Below are 19203 nucleotides of genomic sequence, written 5' to 3' on the forward strand. Positions count from 1 at the left end.
GCCCTCCACACGACAGTCTTTGCACGTAGTAGATGCCCAGTAAATAAACTGTTAAATGAATGAACAAAAGAATCTTTGGGGTTTTTTTTTTATATCAAAAGCCTAGTTACTCAGTGGAAGGACATTTTGACATTTTAAAAGCGTGATTTACTAGGTTTCACTGTGTAACAAAGGGATATAAAGCACGGAGGAAGGAAGATATGGTGCCTTAGAGGGTGAATTTCTAGAGAAATTTCAAAGCAGAAGGAACTTTTGAAAAGAACCATGGTGCAGAAGAGATTTATACCAGCAGTGGAGGCTGGGGATCCTGAAGAAGGTAGGAAGGAAGAAAGAAGGGAGAGAGAGGGAGGGAGGGAGGAAGAAGAAAGAAAGAAAGAAGGAAGGAAAGCAAGAAAAAGAAAAAGAGAGAGAAGAAAGAGAAAGAAAAGAAAAGAAAGAGAAAGAAATGAAGCAATATTAAATTCTTCCTGATACCATTGTCCCGTGAAGTCTACATTCCAACAATGATGTCTCAACAGCACTGAGATACCATCTGCTTATCATAAAATTAGCCCATTTAAATTGTGCAATTTGGTGGTTTTCAGTATATTCACAGAATTGTGCAACTATCACCACAATCTAATTTTGGAACATTTTCACTACCCCAAAAAGAAGCCCTGTTGGCATTAGCAGTCACTCCGCATCCGCCTTCCCCCAGCTCTAGACAACCACGAATCTACTTTCTGTCTCTAGGATTTGCTGTTCTGCACATTTCATGTAAATGGAATCAAACAATAGGTGGCCTTTGTGGCTGGCTTCTTTCACTCAGTAAAACGTTTTCAAGATTCATCCACATTGTTAGCACATGTCAGCGCTTCATTCCTCCCCTCCCCACCAGCACTTTGTTGAGGTATAATTTACCTAAAGGAAATGCACACGTTTAGCATACAGCTCCACAACATCTCAGCTATGTATACACTCGTGTGACCTCCACCAAGGTCAAGATACAGTATTTTCATCACCCCAGAGAGTCTCCTCATGCGTTAAAGAAATATATTTTACCATCTTAATCGTTTTTAAGTGTACAGTTCAGTAATGTTAAGTATATTCACATTGTTTCTCAATCAATCTCCAGAACTTTTTCACTTGCAGAACTGAAACTCCATACCTTCCTCCCCCCAGCCCCTAGCAACCACCATTCCACTTTCTGTTTCTATGAGTTTATGTGCTAGATATTTCATAAGTGAAATATATCGTGTTTATCGTTTTGTGACTGGTTTTTTTTCCACTTAGCATAATGTTCTCAACGTTCTGTTGTAGCACGTGTCAGATTTTCCTTCCTTTTTAAGGCTGATTCATATTCCATTATATGTTTATCTGCAGAATGCCTTCTCATTTTCAAAGCAGTGATTTTTGTCTTGTTCTCCTCTCACAGACAAGCTCAGTGTTTGTTGGAGATGAGAACGAGGAATACCCGCTAAGGTTTTTGGAGCAGTGCCTACGTGCTTTTTATCCAACGCAGTATCTCACGATCTCATATATCCCTCACAGCGACCCTGCCCGGTACTGTTATTTACAGAGGGGTAGACTGAGGCTGGGAAGTTAAGTAACTTGCCAAGGCCACACGCTGGCCAGATGGAGGAGCCGGCCGGGAGGACAGCTCAGGGATGGTCAGCTCCGCGCAACCCAGGCCTCCGCCGCGCTGCCACCGACTGCTGTTTTCTGCTTTGCGGCAAGATTCAGAAAATACCCTCAGAGACCGGATCTGCCTCCACGTAGCATGCAAATTCTGTGGCTGGAAGGCTTCAGTGTGAAAGGGAAAAGTTGTGTTCTTTAGCCTCTTTCCCAGACTCGCGGTGGAAACTCCGCCCCCGTCTCCGCGGAAACCCGGCTTCGGTCGCTGCTGTCACCGCGCGCGGAGCGCGGGGCCGTGCCCCTCCCCGGGTTTGCAGCAGCTGCCAGGCCGGGAGCGGTCGCCGTCACCCCTGAACCTCTCCGTTCCTCTTCTCGGCCGCCCTCCCTCTCTGTTGTCCTTTCGTGCCCCAGACCACATCCTGGAACCCGCGCTCCCGCACGGGCCTCAGCTGGGACCGTGCACTCGGCGTCCAGCCCTGAAAGCCGCCGTGTGTGGCCTCCTTGTCCCCCCGGGCCCACCCCTGGGCTGCGCTGATTGGCCGATCCTGTGTCGTCCCCCCGCCCTGGGCAGGCAGCGTCCTCTGCCCAGCGGAAAGTTTTCCGTGCCGGGAGGAAGTTGGTTGTTTGGAGAGTCCGAGAAAGCAGCTCCAGAGGCTGCAGGGGTCTGGGCGGTCATGGAGGAGCCCCCTTTGCGAGAGGAGGAGGAGGAGGGGGACGAGGAAGAGGAGGAGGAGGAGGAGGGGGAAGAGGCTGGGCCCGAGGGAGCTCTGGGCAAGAGCCCCTTCCAGCTGACCGCCGAGGACGTGTATGACATCTCCTATGTGATGGGCCGCGAGCTGATGGCCCTGGGCAGCGACCCGCGGGTGACACAGCTGCAGTTCAAGATCGTCCGCGTCCTGGAGATGCTGGAGACGCTGGTGAACGAGGGCAACCTGACGGTGGAGGAGCTGAGAATGGAGCGGGACAGCCTCAGGAAGGAGGTGGAGGGGCTGCGGAGAGAGGGCCCGGCGGCCGGCCGGGAGGTGAGTGTGGGAGAGAGGGGATCGGCCCAGAGTAGCCCTGAGATGCTGGGGGAGAGCGCCCACTGGCTGGGAGGCCGCCTTCCTCTCTTGAATATCCAAGCCCCTCAAAGCAAATGGCTGTGAGTATCCAGGGCTCAGATTAGAAGCGTTATGAATGTTAACATTAACTGAGCACTTACTAGATACTGGGCCCTGTGCCGAGTGTGTTTTAATCAGCAGCTTCCAGCACTTTTGACCCGGACCTTAAGCAGTGGGTCCCAAGCTTTAGCATGCGTCAAAATCATCTTGATGTTCCTTAAAACACGGATTGCCCAGCCCCAACCCTAGAGCTTCTGATTCAGTAGGTCTGGAACGGAACCTGAGACTGCATTTCTCACAGGTTCCCAGGTGCTGCTGATATTATTGGTCCGGGTATTTCATACTTGGATCATCTTTGACCTAGAGTAGGAAGTATATTTTAATTAAAGAGAATTTAGTGCTTATGACCACGTAAAGACACATACAAGAATATTCAGAGCAGCTTTATTCATAATGGTGCTGAACTGGAAATAATCCAAATGGAACAGCAGAATGGATGTTTTTTATTGTAGTATATTCATACAATGGAATACTACACAGCAATGAAAGAGATCAGAGTACTGATACGCACAGCTGCTGTATGGATGAATCACACAGATGTTACACTGAGAGACAGAAGCCAGGTACAAAAGAGAGCCTACTGAATGTGAAATCCAAGAACAGGAAAATAATCTTTCCCTATAGAAGACAGGTTGATGGTAACCCCCAGGAGGGGGAGGGTGGTGGAAAGCAGGAGGGAAATTTATAGGGAGCTAATCTGGTTGTGGTTACATGGGTAAAAAATCATCAAGCTCTAAACTCAAGATAAGTGCATGTTTCTGTATGTTATACCTCCATTTTACAAAAGTACATTTTACATTTCTGTCCAGTATTGACAAAAGTTTCAAGAAGCAGTTTACCCTAACCCACCGTTGCTAAACATGATGTACAGTCATACTTTCCATTCTATTTTTTAAATTATTTTGCCATTCACTAAATTAATATCATGACTCACTAGTGGGTCTCCAGCTACAGTTTATTAAAAAAAATTGCTGTAGGTGGATTATCTCATTTAATCCTCACATTTATTATACCCATTTTACAGAAATGGAGGCATGGAACAGTTAAGTAATTTGCCTAAAGACTTACAGCAAGTCAAAGGTGGAAGTAGAATGTGAGCTCAGAGATGCTAGTTTCAACCACGCTGAACTAGAACACAGACCTATGACCTTGCTTGTAACATTTGCTTACAAACTGAGAAACATGCCGTGAAAGGACAACACGAACAGGGTGGCTGAAATTCGCAGGAAGAGTGAAGGTTTCCGGTAGCTTCCTTGTTACACTTATTTCATGTACTCATTAGTCACGGTGAGAATTATATTTGTAGATGAGGTTGTGCTTAAGTGTCCATCATGTGCAGTAGTCGAGTATCATGATTAGCAGCCTGGCTTTTGAGATTCAAGAGCAGTTAAATGACTTGCCCAAGATCCGTGAGCTCACTTTCTGTGCTCTCTTCCTGTCCCCTCCAACTTTGGGCGCAAGGATACAGGAGGAAGCCCCATCATGGACCATGAACAGTGTGGTCTGCACAGGGGCCACGTCATTTCCTGTTTGGGGCACAGTGGCCAAGCTTCATCAGCCAGCAGATGAGATGGCACATTTTTCTCCCAAACTATGTCTTAAGAACCGAAGTGGGGAAAAAGGCAGAGAGAATGAATGTTTACTGCTACTCGACAGTTCATAAAAATATGCCCTGTTCTTTTTTCTTTTCTTTTTAGTTTTTTAACTATTATTTTTAGTTGTGCTAAAGTAGAGATAAAATTTACTATCTTAACCATTTTAATTTATTTATTGTTATTGTTTGTTTTTTGGGGGGGATAATTAGGTTTATTTAGTTCTTTTAATGGAGGTGCTGGGGATTGAACCCAGGACATCATGCATGCTAAGCATGCACTCTACCACTGAACTATGCCCTCCCCCTCCCCCTTAACCATTTTTAAGTGCACAATTCAGTGGCATTAAGTACATTCACACTATTAGGCAACCATCACCACCATCCTCTCCAGAACTCTTTTTATCTTGCACAAATGAAACTCTGTGACCCACTAAACACTAACTCCTCACTCCCTGCTCCACCAAGCCTCTGGTAACTACTGTTCTTTCTGTCTGTGTGAATTTATCTGTTCCAGGTACTTCACATAAGTAGAATCACATAATCTTTGCCCTTTTGCCCCTGGCTTATTTCACTTAATGTCCTCAAGGTTCACCCATGTTGTGGCTTGTGTCAGAATTTCCTTCCTTTTTAAGGCTGAATAATATTCCATTGTTTGGATTGCCTCACGGTTTGTTCACACTTGAGTTGCTTCCTCCCCTTCACTAGTGTGAGTAATGCTGCTAAGAACATGGATCTATAAATATCTCTTCAAGTTCCTGCTTTCAGTGCTTTTGGGTACATACCCCGAAGTGGAATTGCTGCATCATATGATGATTCTATTTTTAATTTTTAAAGGATCTGCTGTACAGTTTTTCGTAGTAATTATACCACTTCACATTCCTACCAACAGTGCACAAGAATTCCAGTTTTTCCACATCCTCACCAACACTTATTATTTTCTGTTCTGTTTGTTGGATTACGGTAGCCATCCTAGTGGGTATAAGGTAGTTTTTTTTCCTTTCTTTTTTAAAAATTTAAGTTCAAAATTCAAAAGTTACGAAAGTGTTTGCTTTGGAAAATCTCCCTCCCCGTCTCTCTCCACCCCCAGCCACCCACTTCCCCTCCCTGGAAAAAAATTTAAATGATCAGTTTCTTAAAGTATCCAGAGATGCTGTATGCAAACACAAGCAGATATGAATATATTTCTCCACTGTTCAGATAAATGGTATTATAATATATACCCTGTTCTGCCTCTTACTAATCTTCACTTAACATAGCATGAAAATTGTACTAAGTCAGCATATAAAGCACTTCCTCATCTTTTAATGGCTTTTGAAAACTTCTGTTGTACAGTGTTATCAACTGTTCAGACAGAGTGTTCTTAACTTGGAATATTTGGAAGCTCCTCAAGGGGGTCATGATTCTAGCCTAAGAGGTCCATGAACTTGCATGGGGAAAAGGTATATATTTTTCTCACCAACCTCCAACTAAAATGTATTCCTTTCTTCAGTTATGAGTGTAGACAACAAACCACTGATGACCTGTGACAGTCATCAGTGTCACAATCAACAATGTCACAGTGGAAATCACAGATATTTTCACATCCCATTACAGTGTAGTACAAATCCCAGTACGTTGTTTTTGTTCAGTATTTTATTAGACCTGTGGCTACATTGTGTTATTTAATAAAGGAGCAGGTATATTCATCGTCATTTTGTTTTTAGAAGATTTTGATGAGTGTGTGTTATCTGAGTTGGTTTCCTTGTAATCCTATGCCTTTCATTTTATACATTTAAGATCGTTGTTCTGAGATGGAATCTACATGGGCTTTACCGGGCTGCCGAAAGGATCCATGGCACGTGTGCGCGCACACACACGCACACACGCACACGCACACACGGTTAAGAATCTCTGCTTTAACCAGTTTCCTATAAAAACGCCTTTATTTTCCAATTATTTGCACCTAATCCATGCAACAATAAATTACTCTGACATATATCAGTTGACCCCTGAGGAAGAGCGTCTTGAGGAAATGGATTCACTGGGGCGAAGGAAAGCCGCATCTGAAATTTTAATAAGTCTTCCCAAATTGTACACGAAGGAGGTTAAAGAGATTGGCTCCCAATGGGTGAAGGTGCCCATTTCCCCGCAGCATTTACAACACAGTGTGTTTTCAAACATGCTGATGTCTGTCAGTCCCGTAGGAAGCATGTGATCACTACTGCATCTGTCTTTATGGTGTGCCTTATTCTGTCACCTGTGGAATATTCCAGAGTCTGGTGGTGCCTTAGTTTGTTTAACTAGGCTTCTGTTAATGGATATTTAGATTGTTTTTTAAATATTTGCTTTTATTTTAATTTTAGCTTGAAAAAAACGTTAAACCTCTGGAAGAGTTGGAAGATAAGTACAATGAACACCTGTAAACCTTTCACCTCGATTAAGGGGTTGGGTTCAGGTGTGTGTATATGGTGTGTGTGTGTGTGTGTGTGTGTGTGTGTGTGTGTGTGTGTGCAGTATGTCTTAAGAGATACACACTCAAGTATTTATACACACATATATAACAGATGTTTATGTATATATATTATTTATTCACTCAAAATTTGCTCACCTCTTTAAGCAGACATTATTTTTGTTGCAGAATTAATAAAAGATCAGGATCCTTCCCCCTAAATACGAAATACTTCATTGTGTGTCTCCTAAGACATCCTGTTACATAAGCACAATAAACGATCAAATCTGGGAGAAAATGTTGGCAGCACACTAAGCTCTAACACGCCATCCCTGTTCAAAATTGGAAATAACGTCCTTTATAAAGTTGTTTCTTCCTGACGCGGGATCCAGTGCAGGGTCACATGGCACCTTTAGGACACATGTCTTTAGTCGCCTTTAGTCTGGAACAGTTCCTCTGCTTTTCCTTGTCTTTCATGTCCTTGGCGTTTCTGAAGATTGTATATTACCTGGTCTATAGAATGTCCTTCAATTTGGGATTGTCCTGATATTTCCCCATGGTTAGATTCAGGTTATACATGTTGACAGGGATACCTTAACTGATGCTATGTCCTCAGTGCCTCGTACCAGGAGGCACCTGATTCAGTTTGTCATTATTGGCGACGGTGACTTCCATCACCTGGTTAAGCTGGTGTCTGCAAGATTTCTACGCCGTGAGGGTTCCTTTGTTCCCTGTCTGATGCATCAGCAGCCTGTGAGGAAATACTTTAAAACTGTGTAAACTATCCTGTTCCCCAACAAACTTTCACCCAAAGGTTTTAAATCCATTCATTAGTCTCGCCTGAATCAATTATTACTAAGTTGGTTGCAAAATGATGATTTTTTTTAACTCTGTCATCTTCTACACTTGTTAAATGGCATTCCGATGTAAAGTTCCGATTCCCCTCCTCCCCGTGCTCCCATATTAAGAGTTCTCCAGAGAAACAGAATAATAGGAGATACATAGATGAGAATATTTACTATAGGCATTGGCTCATGCGGGTATGAAAGCTGAGAAGTCCCACAATCTGCTGTTTGCAGGCTGAAGAATCAGAAAGCCTGTGGTGTAATCCACTCCAAGTTGGAAGGCTTGCAAATTGGGGGGCTGTTGATGTAAGTCCTGGTTTGGGTCCAAAATCCCAAGAACCAGGAGTGTCAATGTCCAATGTCCAAGGGCAGGAGAAGAAGGATGTCCTGGCTCAGAGAGTGAATTCACCCTCTCCCCACCTCTGTGTTCTATTCAGGCCCTCAATGGATTGGGCGATGCCCACACAAACTGGGGAGGGCCCTCTGCTGAACTCAGTTCACCAATTCAAATTTAATCTCTTCCAGAAACACCTTCACAGACACACCCAGAAAAGACATTTAACCAACTATCTGGGCATCCCTTAGCCCAGTCAAGGGGACACATAAAATTAGCCGTTACATCCCCCTTAATTAGTTAATTAATTTAAATAAAAACATTTTAATTATGGATTCCCAAATTCTCCTTTTATTTGATGGGTTATTATCCAGTCATGTTATTATTCATTTTGATTCTCAGATTGTTCAGTTTGGCCAGCAGGAACGCCTTCAAACTGATATGTCTTCATCTTTTACACAATGAAATGTTCCAGGCTCATCTTGGACTTTCCCCGTTCCAGCCCTGGACTCAGCCATTCTCCAAGGAGTGCCGGTTTCTTTCTTGGAGAATGGTGCTTAGAGCTCTTCTTACTACCAGCCAAACACTTCCAGCAGGCAACATCTCATCTCCCAGCGTCCCTGGGAGTGACAGAACAAGAGAAATTTCCTTCCTGGGATGGACAGTCCATCCAAACAAGGGACGTTGTCTAAGCGACGTCTTTTCTCACAGGTCAACCTGGGACCAGACAAAATGGTGGTGGACCTGACAGACCCCAACCGACCACGCTTCACCCTGCAGGAGCTGAGGGACGTGCTACAGGAGCGCAACAAACTCAAGTCGCAGCTGTTCGTGGCACAGGAAGAGCTGCAGTGCTACAAGAGGTGGGGCTGCCTGCCTTGGGAGCCCCTGTACCACAGAGCCAGACCCTGCCTGCAGCCCACTGATACGTGACATATTTGTTCTTATGTTCATTCAGCCAGTTTGTTGGAGATCCACTATACGCCAGGCACTCTTCCTGGCACTGAGGGTAGAGCAGTGAACAAAACAGAAAAATCCATGTTAGTCGAGGGGATGACAGACAACCAACCAGAAAACTCGAAGTGAACACTCAGATGATGGTGACAGAGGCTGTCGAGAATGTGAAGCCAGGTGACCTGACTGCGGAGGGCTGGCGGGGGGTGAGGAGGGGCCTGCTTTAGATCGATGGTCAGGGAACACCCCTCTGAGGTGGTCTCAGCCAGCCACATAATGATTTGGTTGGGCAAGAAGTGTGAAGACCCTTGGAAACAGGTTTGGGCAATCTAAGAGACCCGCCATGGTGGAACTTGGGATGCGAAGCAGAGGACAGTGCAGATACTGAGGCGGTAGGTCCTGTTGTCCACAGGAAGCCGCTCTCATTTTATTGTCGGTATAATGAGGACTCCTTTGGGAAAACCGTTTCCCCAAATGTTTTCCTTAATGTGGTTATTTCTCGAAAAGGGAGCTCTGTGGTTGAATAATTCTGGGAAACACTGAGTTAAACAAAGCAGGTTTCCTTAGAGGCAGGAGAAGGAAAGACCAGGAGAATAAAAACATATTGCCAACTAATATTTATCGATGCTTACCATGCACCAGGCACTCTGCTAAGTGTGTCTGCAGCATCCTTTCCATTAGTGTCCACAGCAAGCCTGTGAGTTAGGGTAATGTTATCCCCAAGATGATGGAAGGTTCAGAGGTCAAGTACCTGCTTGAGGTCCCAGGGCTGGTGGTGGCAACCCTGAGACATGACCTTGGGCAGCCTGACATCAGAGCTTGAGCTTTTAATTATCATGTCAGGTTTGGACATCGAAAGTTTAGAAGTAAGGACATACTCCGATTCACAACAAAACAAAACAAAGCCTCCGTGATATTATTCTTTAAATCCGTTGAATGTGGCATCATTAAGAGAGCAGCAAAGTAAAAATGTTCTAGGGAGCCAAGTCCAAAAGGTCTGAGTTCTTCCAACAAGAATTTAATTGTCTTCCTTCTGCTGAGGTTGGAACCACGTTAATGGAGAAACCTGTTTTCATCTCATTTAGTAAGTGCTCCCGACACAGGTAGTTAAAAGAGGGAACTGCTAGACTGCCAACGTGAGCAGCTTGTTAGCGACTAAAGCAGTGCACTTCAGTCTTGAATTCCCAGGGAACAGCAGATGTGCACTTCCCATCTGGTACAGGCCAATATGCAGGCAGCAGGCTTCTGTTCAGTCTCTTGTGTTATATATTCTGGAGAAACCAGAATGTCAGCCGAGGTGTTCTCTTAGCAACTGCGTCAATTTAGAGGCGCAAGCTCATACTCATGACAGTTTTTAACTGAGGGCAGACGTGGTAGGCTGTTTCCAAAGATGGCCGCGACAGCTTTTCCCATCCTGCTTTCCCTTTGCAACGAGACTTCTCCACTCCTCTCATCAAGAGCTAGCATCCGTTTTCCCTCTCCTTGAATCTGGAAGGACCTGTGATTTGCCTTGACTGATCGAATATGGTGGAAGTGTTGCTGTTTGGCTTCCTGGGTAAAGGCTCTAAAAGGTCTTGCAGCTTCCATTTTTGTGCTCTTAGATTGCTGCCTTGAGACCACCATGCTGTGAGGAAGCTCGAGGGAGTCACATGGACGGGTCATGTGAAGGAGAACCCAAGAGCCCCATCTGACAGCCCCGGCTGTGCCCAGCCTCCAGCTGATCCACCAACTTAATGCTGCCCCATTTGAGAACCCCAAACTAGACAGTCAGGAGAACCACCAAGCCAACCACAGAAATAGAGCCATCATGAGAAATCATAAATCATCACTGTTTTAAATCACTAAGTTTTGGGGTGTTATGTAAGAGTAGATAGTGGCGAAAGGAAACTTTTAGGTGACGCCTCTTATTCAGTCATATGAATATTATTATAATAAAAATAGAAATAACAATACTAAGTAATAAGAGCCCACTCTTCACAAAGAGGGAGAGAGAAGGGTAAATTCTGCTCTGTGATGCTCGTACCCAAAGGGGTGTGTCAGTCAGCCTGGGCTGCCGTCACAGAACACCAGACACTGGGGAACAATAGAAACTTCTTTTCTCACAGTTCTAGAGGCTAGAAGTCCAAGATCAAGTTGCCAGTATGGTTGGTCTGGCTCTTCCTGGCTTGTAGGCAGCTGCCTTCTCTCTGTGTCCTCATGTGGTGAGGAGAAAGAGACAGAGCAAGCCGGCTGAGGTGTATTCTTGCAGGGGCACTAATCCCACCCAGGGGGCCCTGACCTCACGACCTTAAGTAAACCCGGCTGTCTCTCCAAAGCCCCGTCTCCAAATACCGTACTGTTTAACATACGCATTCTGGGGAACACAATTCAGTCTGTAGCAAGGGGGAAGCACCACAGACATAAATTTACCAGTAAGCACCACATCAAAATACCTAAGTGGCGCTAACAAGCTTACTGGGTCATATATTGAAATGTTTCATTGTGGTCAGGCTTATTTGGGTTGCAAGTGAGAGAGATCCAGTTCAAACGAGCTTAAGCACAAACGGGAATTTTATTGACTGACATAGCAGGGAAGAATTCTGGAACTGCTCTCAGAAAGAAAAAACTGCAACTAAGGCCTCAGGGTTGGCACCAGGGGCAGGGTTCTTCTTTCTTTCCTCTTTGGTTCTCTGTTTTTTGGTCTCGTTATCTTGTATTAAAGACAATCCTTCTCTGAATCTTAGGAAACATGGCTGCTGGCAATCTCAGTTGAGCAAGTGAGAGAGAACAGCTTTGTTCCAATTCCGTACATCAAGTCCAAGAAAATACTCTGGCCTTCTTTGGGTCACCTGACCTCAATATCTTATTGATCAATATCAGTCTGGCTCTTATCACCATCTGACTAACTATATATTTTTTAATTTTACTGATTTATTTGTTTGTTAACTACTTCCTTCCCCAGTGGAATATAAATTGCAAGGAAGAAGATACTTTATTCATTGCTGTATCTGTATATCTTGGCACAGTAGGTAGCCTGATAAGTATTTGTTGAATGAATGAATAAACTCCATGTATTCTAATCCTAGGAGGTAGGTACTTTTTTTTTTTCAATTGTACATGTTTTATTAATTAACCTAGTTTTCTTTGATCATAGAGGTAGGTACTTTTATTATCCATATTTCACCAATTAGGAAATGGGGGCTTAAGTTAGAGAATTTATACGTGGTCATAGTCCTAGAAATTGGAGAAGCTTGAAATACAGGCCAATGCAACTGGACAAGAGAAAGAAAGAAGAGGTTTTAACACTGCAAAGGTGGAAGAAAGAGTCTAATTATCTGAGTCAGAATGTCTAACTCTAGAGCTTTCGATGATACTATTCATATAATAATAATGATTAAGAACCTGCACTTACAGAGCTACACAGATAAGAGATCTACAGTTAAACAACCCATTTGTTTGTCTTCTTTTTCCCAGTGGCCTGATTCCACCGAGAGAAGGCCCACGAGGAAGAAGAGAAAAAGATGCTGTGGTTGCCAGGGCCCGCAATGCCAGCAAAAACAAAGAGGAGAAGACAATCATAAGGAAGCTGTAAGTCACCTTGCTGCCCCCTTGTTTCCACTAAGTAATTGCTGAAGAAAGTAGCGGGGGCAAGGGGGGAGGTCCTGTTCTCCTGGCGGTGGTGCTGCAGCTAATATGAAAACTCAGTGCTGGTGTATTGTATCTGCCAGGCAGTAGTGTGAGCGCTTGACGTATATTAACTCACCGACTCATCACAGCAGCCCTGTGAGGTAAACAATTGTTATCCCCAGTTTGTAGATGGGGATACAGTTACCGAGAGGTGAAGTAGCGTACCCAAGGTTCACCAAAATAGTGAAGTCAGGATTTGAACCCAAGGAAGTCCAGATTCCATACTCTACTGCCCTCCTATGATAAAACAATAACCAAATAATAATAATATTACAACAACAAGAAAAACACAATAACAAGAATTATTGGAGTTTAAGGGGTCTAATTCATCACCTCTCTTAACCTGCAACTTTGGAGGGCCCTGTGTCTCCCCCCGTTAGGATACATAATGCAGTTTCCTTTAAACACTCCGCTCTGGTTCGTGCACCATTGTTTTTTGGGGTTTTTTTTTTTTTCTCTTTTTTTTTTCTTTTTTCTTTCTTTTTTTTTCTCTTTTTCTCGCACCATTGTTAATCCCTTGTCTCTGGTTGCTACGACCCAGACCATAGAGTGTGGGACACTTGTTTAAAATTCAGATTCTCAGAAATCAAGTCACTGGCTCTAGCATGAGGCCCAGAAGACTGGGTTTTTAATAAATTCCCAGACAGTTCTGATGTGGGGAGCTCTTGGACCACACCTTGAGATGCGCCTTTTCTGGCACCAGGTGTCAGTACAGTTAGGCACACCTTTCCTCCACCCCATGCTGAAGCAAGCAGCTCTTTTGCCTTGGTTGCTTTGAGAATGTCTGGCCTGGTGACAGTTTACCAGCCACTGGTCTTATGGATTAAAAGTGAGAAACCACCTTGGTCAGGGATCTCAAACTCAAAAGCCTACAGGGTCCAAGCACTTAATGTGCATAAGTGATGGGGTGTGGGCTGGGCAGGGGACATCTGCCCCTTGGTTCTGTCTGGCTGAGGGATAACATGTTATCAGAGCTTGTGCTTCTTAAGAGAAGCCAAGACACCAGGTGTGTTCATGGAATCTGATTTCCAAATGCTGGTAAATAATTTAAGCTAAAAAATAAAGACCATGCGATCCAAATGATCCACCACTGCAGGCTGCACTGGGTCCTCGGCTGCCATCAGGCTCTCACTCCGTTAGTCCTGCCTCTGAGGGAGGGCTGCTTGGGGAAGGGCCCCGGAGACCTCGCTTTCTTCCATTCATTCAGTCGTTAGTCAGTCAACAAACCCTGGCCGAGTCTGTATTGTGCACCAGGCGTGGTACTTGTGCTGGGGATACAGCAGTGACCTGTTCTGCAAGGACTCTGTCGACTCCCATTTCACAGAGAAATCATTTTGAGGAGTTAGAGATTCTGGGTTACCTTCCAGGGCAGGTTTAATGGAGATGCTTTTGTTTTGAGAGAGGGGAGAAATTTTTTTTTTTTTCTTTTTCTCTTTTTGGATCTCAGGAACAGAGGGTTGCGTTAGTGATTCTCAGCTCACGGCACAATGAGCTTTATTGTCAGCACAAGACCCCTTCTTCTTGGTTTTTATTTATTCCTTCTTCATCCCCATCCCCCGTTCCCATTCTTCTTCCCAGTTCCCCTCCCCCTTGGCCAATCTCACATGGTATTTAACGTGTTCTAAAAAGCGTACGTGGTCTTGTGTGGGTGAATTTTTAATAGTAACTATTACTGTGTTTAACACTTCATTCTGTTTCCTAGTGTTGTTTTCCCATAAGCACTGTGGTGGTTGTCTTTTTTATTAGGAACTCATTTTTTAAAAATTTAATATTATATTTTACTTATCCAACAAATTTAAAATATTAATCATTTCAACATGTTATCAGTATAAAACATTATTAATGAGATATTTTACATTCTTTTTTTTTTTAATAGTAAGCCCTCAAAATCTGACGTATATTTTACACTGACAGCACATTTCAGTTGAGACTTGCTGTGTTTTGAGGGCTGAAAACCATGTGTAGCCAGTGGCCACCATATCGGATGGCACAGCTTTAGCTGATATGTGGTTGGATCCTTTGGGCTTTGAGAACTAAGTTCATATGAGCTCTTTTTTTAAGTTTTTTTTTTCAGTTATACATAACATAAAATTTACCATTTTCATCATTTTTAAGTGCATAGTTCAGTCATATTATGTACATTTACAATATTGTGCAACCATCACCACTATCCATTTCCAGAACTTTTTCATCATCCTATCCTGAAGCTCTGTCCCCATTAAACACTAACTACCCAGTCCCTCTCCTCCAGCCCCACCAACTCTGCTTTCTGTCTGTGCGAATCTAACTACTCTAGGGACCTCATGTACGTAATGAGACACGCAGTACTTGACGTTTCACGACTGGCTCATATCACTGGCATAATATCCTCAGGTTCATCCGTGTTACGCCTTGTGTCAGAATTTCTTTCACTTTTCAGGCGCAGTGATATTCCATGGAATGAACAGACCACATTATGTTTGTCCATTCATCTGTTGATGGACGTCAAGCAGTTTTTAAGATCTATCCATTTAGCAGTGCAGACATCCCAGGGGCGGGATCCCAGGTTGCCTTCCCCCGCGGCGGGCAGTGCTGCAGTGAATCTGTCCGTGCTTATCCGTGTCCTCTCATGCACCTGCGTGTGACTTTGCCAGGGATATGTACCCAGGAGTGAAAACTGCCGGATCACGGGCTCTATCAACCAGGGTTCTTGTTTGTCAAGAAACAGAGGCTCACTCAAAGGAGCCACTGAAAAGATTTAAAGAAGGGACTTCTTGAGAGATAAGAGATGGAGAAACACCCTGGGACCGACAACAGAGGGGCGAAGGGAGGGAGCTGGGAGGGGGAGGGGGAGTCAGGAGTGTGGCCTTCAGCTGAGGAACACACAGTAACTGGTAAAGCAAGGCCGGTGGGGACAGAGCTGGGGAGTGAACACCCCCACCGTTCCTCCCACCCTCCTAGCCCCTGTGGGTGCATCCCATTGGCTGAGCCCAGCCGGAAGCTCGAGGACAAGGGAGCTTGTTGAGATCACCCACAGACATCAGCCTCCTGGAGCAGAGAGCAGGTTTGAGAAGAGAAGAGAGGGTTCCATGGGGGCAAACAGCTCCTGGAGTATGCGTCGACTTAGTTCAGTTAGGCACTACCAGACTTTCTAGAATGGCTGCATGAAAACTGCTCTATCAGACGAGACCACCTGGAACCACACTCATTTATTCTTTTGACAAATATTTACTGAGGGCCTCCATGTGCCAGGCGCTGGTCTAGGTGCTGGGGATGCAGTGAACGACACAAGAGTTCCTGCCCTCGTGGTGCTTCCATTCTAGCAGGGGAGTCAGAGAGTGAACCGGTAAGGAAACGTACTAACAGGACAATTTCAGATCGCCCTATGTGCTAGGAAGACCATTAAATAGGGTGCTGAGAAAGAGGCTGATAGGGAGCTACTTTTAGATTTGGGGAATCCTGAAAGGCTTCTATGAGAAGGCAGCATTTAAGCTGAGCCCTGAAAGATCATAAAGGGAAAAAGCATTCCTGGCAAAGGGAACAGCAGGTGTTAAGGCCAGAGGCTGGGGAGAGCTTGTGGAACAAAGATCACGGTGGCTGGAGCAGCAAAGAGAAGGGAGGTGAGGTGGGAGAGGGGGAGGGATCAGGTCACTCAGCGCCATGTGGAGCCCGGTGAGGACTTTGAGTTTCTTTCTTCCCCAAGAAAGGGTCTCCTGAGGTGAGATAATGAATATAAGAGCCTCTCCACCCCATAGAGGGTGTCAGATCTGAAGGTGTTTATTTGAGATGTTCATTGACTGGCTATCCCATTGCAAACAAGGCTTCCAGAAGCATTAGCTACTGATTTCTTTCTGCCTTTTCTAGGGGAATTCTTTGGGTCACTTAATTGGAGTTTGGACCTGATATGGCAAAAATAAAATGTTTGTTCTGTGTACAAGCCAGCCTGAGGATACATGTTTAAAGAGGCCACAATTTCATGATCAGACAAGCTCATTGAGCTAGTGGAATGAATAAATGAATGAATGACTTTCTGAAGAAGTAGGTCATGCGAAGGATTTTTGTCCTTGTCCTGAGGACAGTGTGGAGCCATGGCAGGGTTTAAGCTGAGGAATGACAGTCGGCTCTGCACAGTGACACAACCATTCTGGCTGCTGCATGAGTAGATTGTAGGGGGTGACGGGGAGGCTGTTGGTGCTCCTTATGGTGGCTTGGGCTGGGGGTGGCAGTGAGGGAGACAGGAAGTGGTAGGGTTAGGAACAAATTTGGGGCATGATGACTAAAATCCAGCAGATGGGGTGAGGGGAGAGGAGCTGAGAACAACTCCCAGGTTCCTGCTTGAATGACTGGGTGGGGGATGATGTCATTTCCTGAGACAGCGAAGTGGGGTTTGAGGGGCGTATGTGCAGGTTCGGGAGGAGCACTGACGCCTGCATCCACCCACGGGTCAGGGGCTCGACCCTGCCATTGCTAGCAGAGCTGCCAGCGCTGCTGGTCGGGGGGAGGCCTGTTTGCCTTTGACTAGAAGCAAGAGCCTGTATCCCCATCGCTGACTTTTCAGCCCACTGGCCATCTCTGCATCTTTCCTGTAACTGGAAATAACACTGACATTGTACGTTGTGATCAACCCCAGATATCACTTTTCCTTTTCAAAACTCTGCATGAGGAGGACTGAAAGTTTCGGCATTTGGTATTCATATGCCTTGAGGGATGTCTTTGTGTTTTATCTATTTTATCCAAGAATTTACATGTTAATCTTTATTCGTGGCAAAGATCTATTTAATAATTGTAGGTAACATTGAGAAGCTATCACTTCCTCTAAGATAAGGCCACTTAAAATTAAAAAAAAAAAAAGGTGTCAGACTCCAGATTCCATCTGTCAGTCTAGCATAGAATTGAGTGGGTTCTGGGTCTGACTAGTAGTTCCAAGGTATACCATGTGACCTTGAGCCTGTCACTTAACCTCCCAGAACCTCAGTTTACTCATCTATAAAATGGGGATTTTGATTGCACTCACCTCCTGATGTTGTTATGACTGTGAAATGAGCTAATAGGTGGAAGGCCCTGGAACAGTACTGGCCCCATAATGAGCCCTGAGGACATTTTTGAGTGAATGGCCTGAAGGAGCTGCTTACAGATTTTGCAGGGGGTTCTTCACTCCCTGCTTTGTTTTCTCTGTTCCCTCTGAGCCCCCTCCCCTTTCTCTCTCCACCCAGGTTCTTTTTCCGATCAGGGAAGCAGACATAGATCTGAGGCCATGACTAAGGAAGGCAGCAGTTCTGAGCCAAGATGACATCTCACGAAGACTACTTCCTCACTCATCTCTGTGTCATGCACACCCACTGCACTTGCTCGCTTGTTTCCCCTCAAAGCCGTCTGAGCAAGAAGGGGTGAGTTCCCCGTGAAGGATGGTTTTCTTCTGGCTGCAGAACTGGGCCCCCCACCACCGAAGGATGGGCCAGGGCGGGTGAAGCAACAGGAAGAAATCAAGAAAGCAGAAGGAGAGTGCAATGGGCCGCTCGCAGCCCCACTTCAACCGCCAGCGTGCAGGTGGTCGTAACTCGCAGCAGCGACAGACATCAGCCCAAAGCCAGAGGGGAGAAGAGGATGCTGGGAAATACGGTATTGACATTCCAGGGATGACTTCACTGATATTTAGTGACTATTTGATCTTGCTCACATGACTTTCTTTACCTGATTTTGTATTAAAGTGAAATGACTTTTGTACGTCTGTAAGTGTTTTGGAGTGGACTCTTACAGTTACATGACCTCCTAGAAGGTGCTTTAACTTCTCAGAGTCTCGGTTTCCAAGTCTGTAAACTGTATACAGTTGACCCTTGAACAACACGGTTCGAACAGCGCTTGTCCACTCACACACCAATTTTTTTTCCATAGTAAATTCTGTAGTACTTCACTATCTGCAGGTGGTTGAATCTGCGTGTATGGCGGAACCTCAAATACAGAGAGGGCTGCTGTAAGTTAAACGGGGATTTTTCAGCTGTGGGGAGGGTGGGCACCCATAACCTCCACATTGTTCAATGGTCAGGTACATACACACCCACACATCTACATAGATGTGTACATACACATGGTGGTGTATATATGGTGCACATACTCTTCATTGAAGCTGAGTGATGGACCATTACTTTGTTTGTTGCTATGACAGAAAAAATGCTGCAAATTACAACATTAAGATACTATTGATTTTAAGGCTCATCCTGGTTTCAGAGATGTTACAATGTAAAAAAAAAAAAAAACAACAGTGCGTTTAGGGATCAATGAAATCCAGTATACGGATAGCAGGTGACTGCACTTTGCAAAGAACCTAGCAAGTTGGATGAAGACACCCCGTGAGCCTGTGTTCTTAGTGAATTACACCGGCTTACTGAACACATTTCACCTGCTGCCCGGATTTTCTCATTTATTCCTATAAAAAATAATTGTGAAGAGATGGGGACTAATACTAATCCTCCAGTTTACAGATTTGAAAACTGAGACTCCGAGAGGTTAAAGTACCTCACACAAGGTCAGGTAGCTGGGAAGTTACTGCCCAGGATGCAAACGCAGGCCCAGTTCTAAGGCCTGTGAAGCTACATATATCCTGATTCTCCAGAAAACACTAGTGTTAATAA

At 44.8% G+C, this 19203-nt stretch overlaps 1 protein-coding gene across 1 annotated transcript; it reads left to right on the forward strand.

Annotated features, from left to right (window-relative positions):
* The first annotated feature begins 1818 nt into the window (after nt 1–1818).
* RILPL2 (Rab interacting lysosomal protein like 2) lies at nt 1819–18298 on the forward strand. Its single transcript, XM_010969715.3, has 4 exons — nt 1819–2636; nt 8687–8838; nt 12383–12496; nt 17788–18298. Exons 1-4 carry the CDS (start codon nt 2289–2291, stop codon nt 17816–17818), a joined length of 645 nt encoding a protein of 214 aa, XP_010968017.1. The 5' UTR covers nt 1819–2288; the 3' UTR covers nt 17819–18298.
* Nucleotides 18299–19203: the final 905 nt, after the last annotated feature.

The sequence above is a fragment of the Camelus bactrianus genome, chromosome 32 (assembly GCF_048773025.1).
Source record: "Camelus bactrianus isolate YW-2024 breed Bactrian camel chromosome 32, ASM4877302v1, whole genome shotgun sequence".
In the NCBI taxonomy this organism is placed as follows: domain Eukaryota; kingdom Metazoa; phylum Chordata; class Mammalia; order Artiodactyla; family Camelidae; genus Camelus; species Camelus bactrianus.

What these genes read in the sequence shown, in the direction of transcription:
- RILPL2 (XM_010969715.3), top strand. Translation starts at nt 2,289, where the DNA reads ATGGAGGAGCCCCCTTTGCGAGAGGAGGAGGAGGAGGGGGACGAGGAA. An exon ending in GCCCGGCGGCCGGCCGGGAG is followed by an intron (nt 2,637 to 8,686) that starts GTGAGTGTGGGA and finishes CTTTTCTCACAG; the next exon opens with GTCAACCTGGGACCAGACAA. An exon ending in AAGACAATCATAAGGAAGCT is followed by an intron (nt 12,497 to 17,787) that starts GTAAGTCACCTT and finishes CTCTCCACCCAG; the next exon opens with GTTCTTTTTCCGATCAGGGA.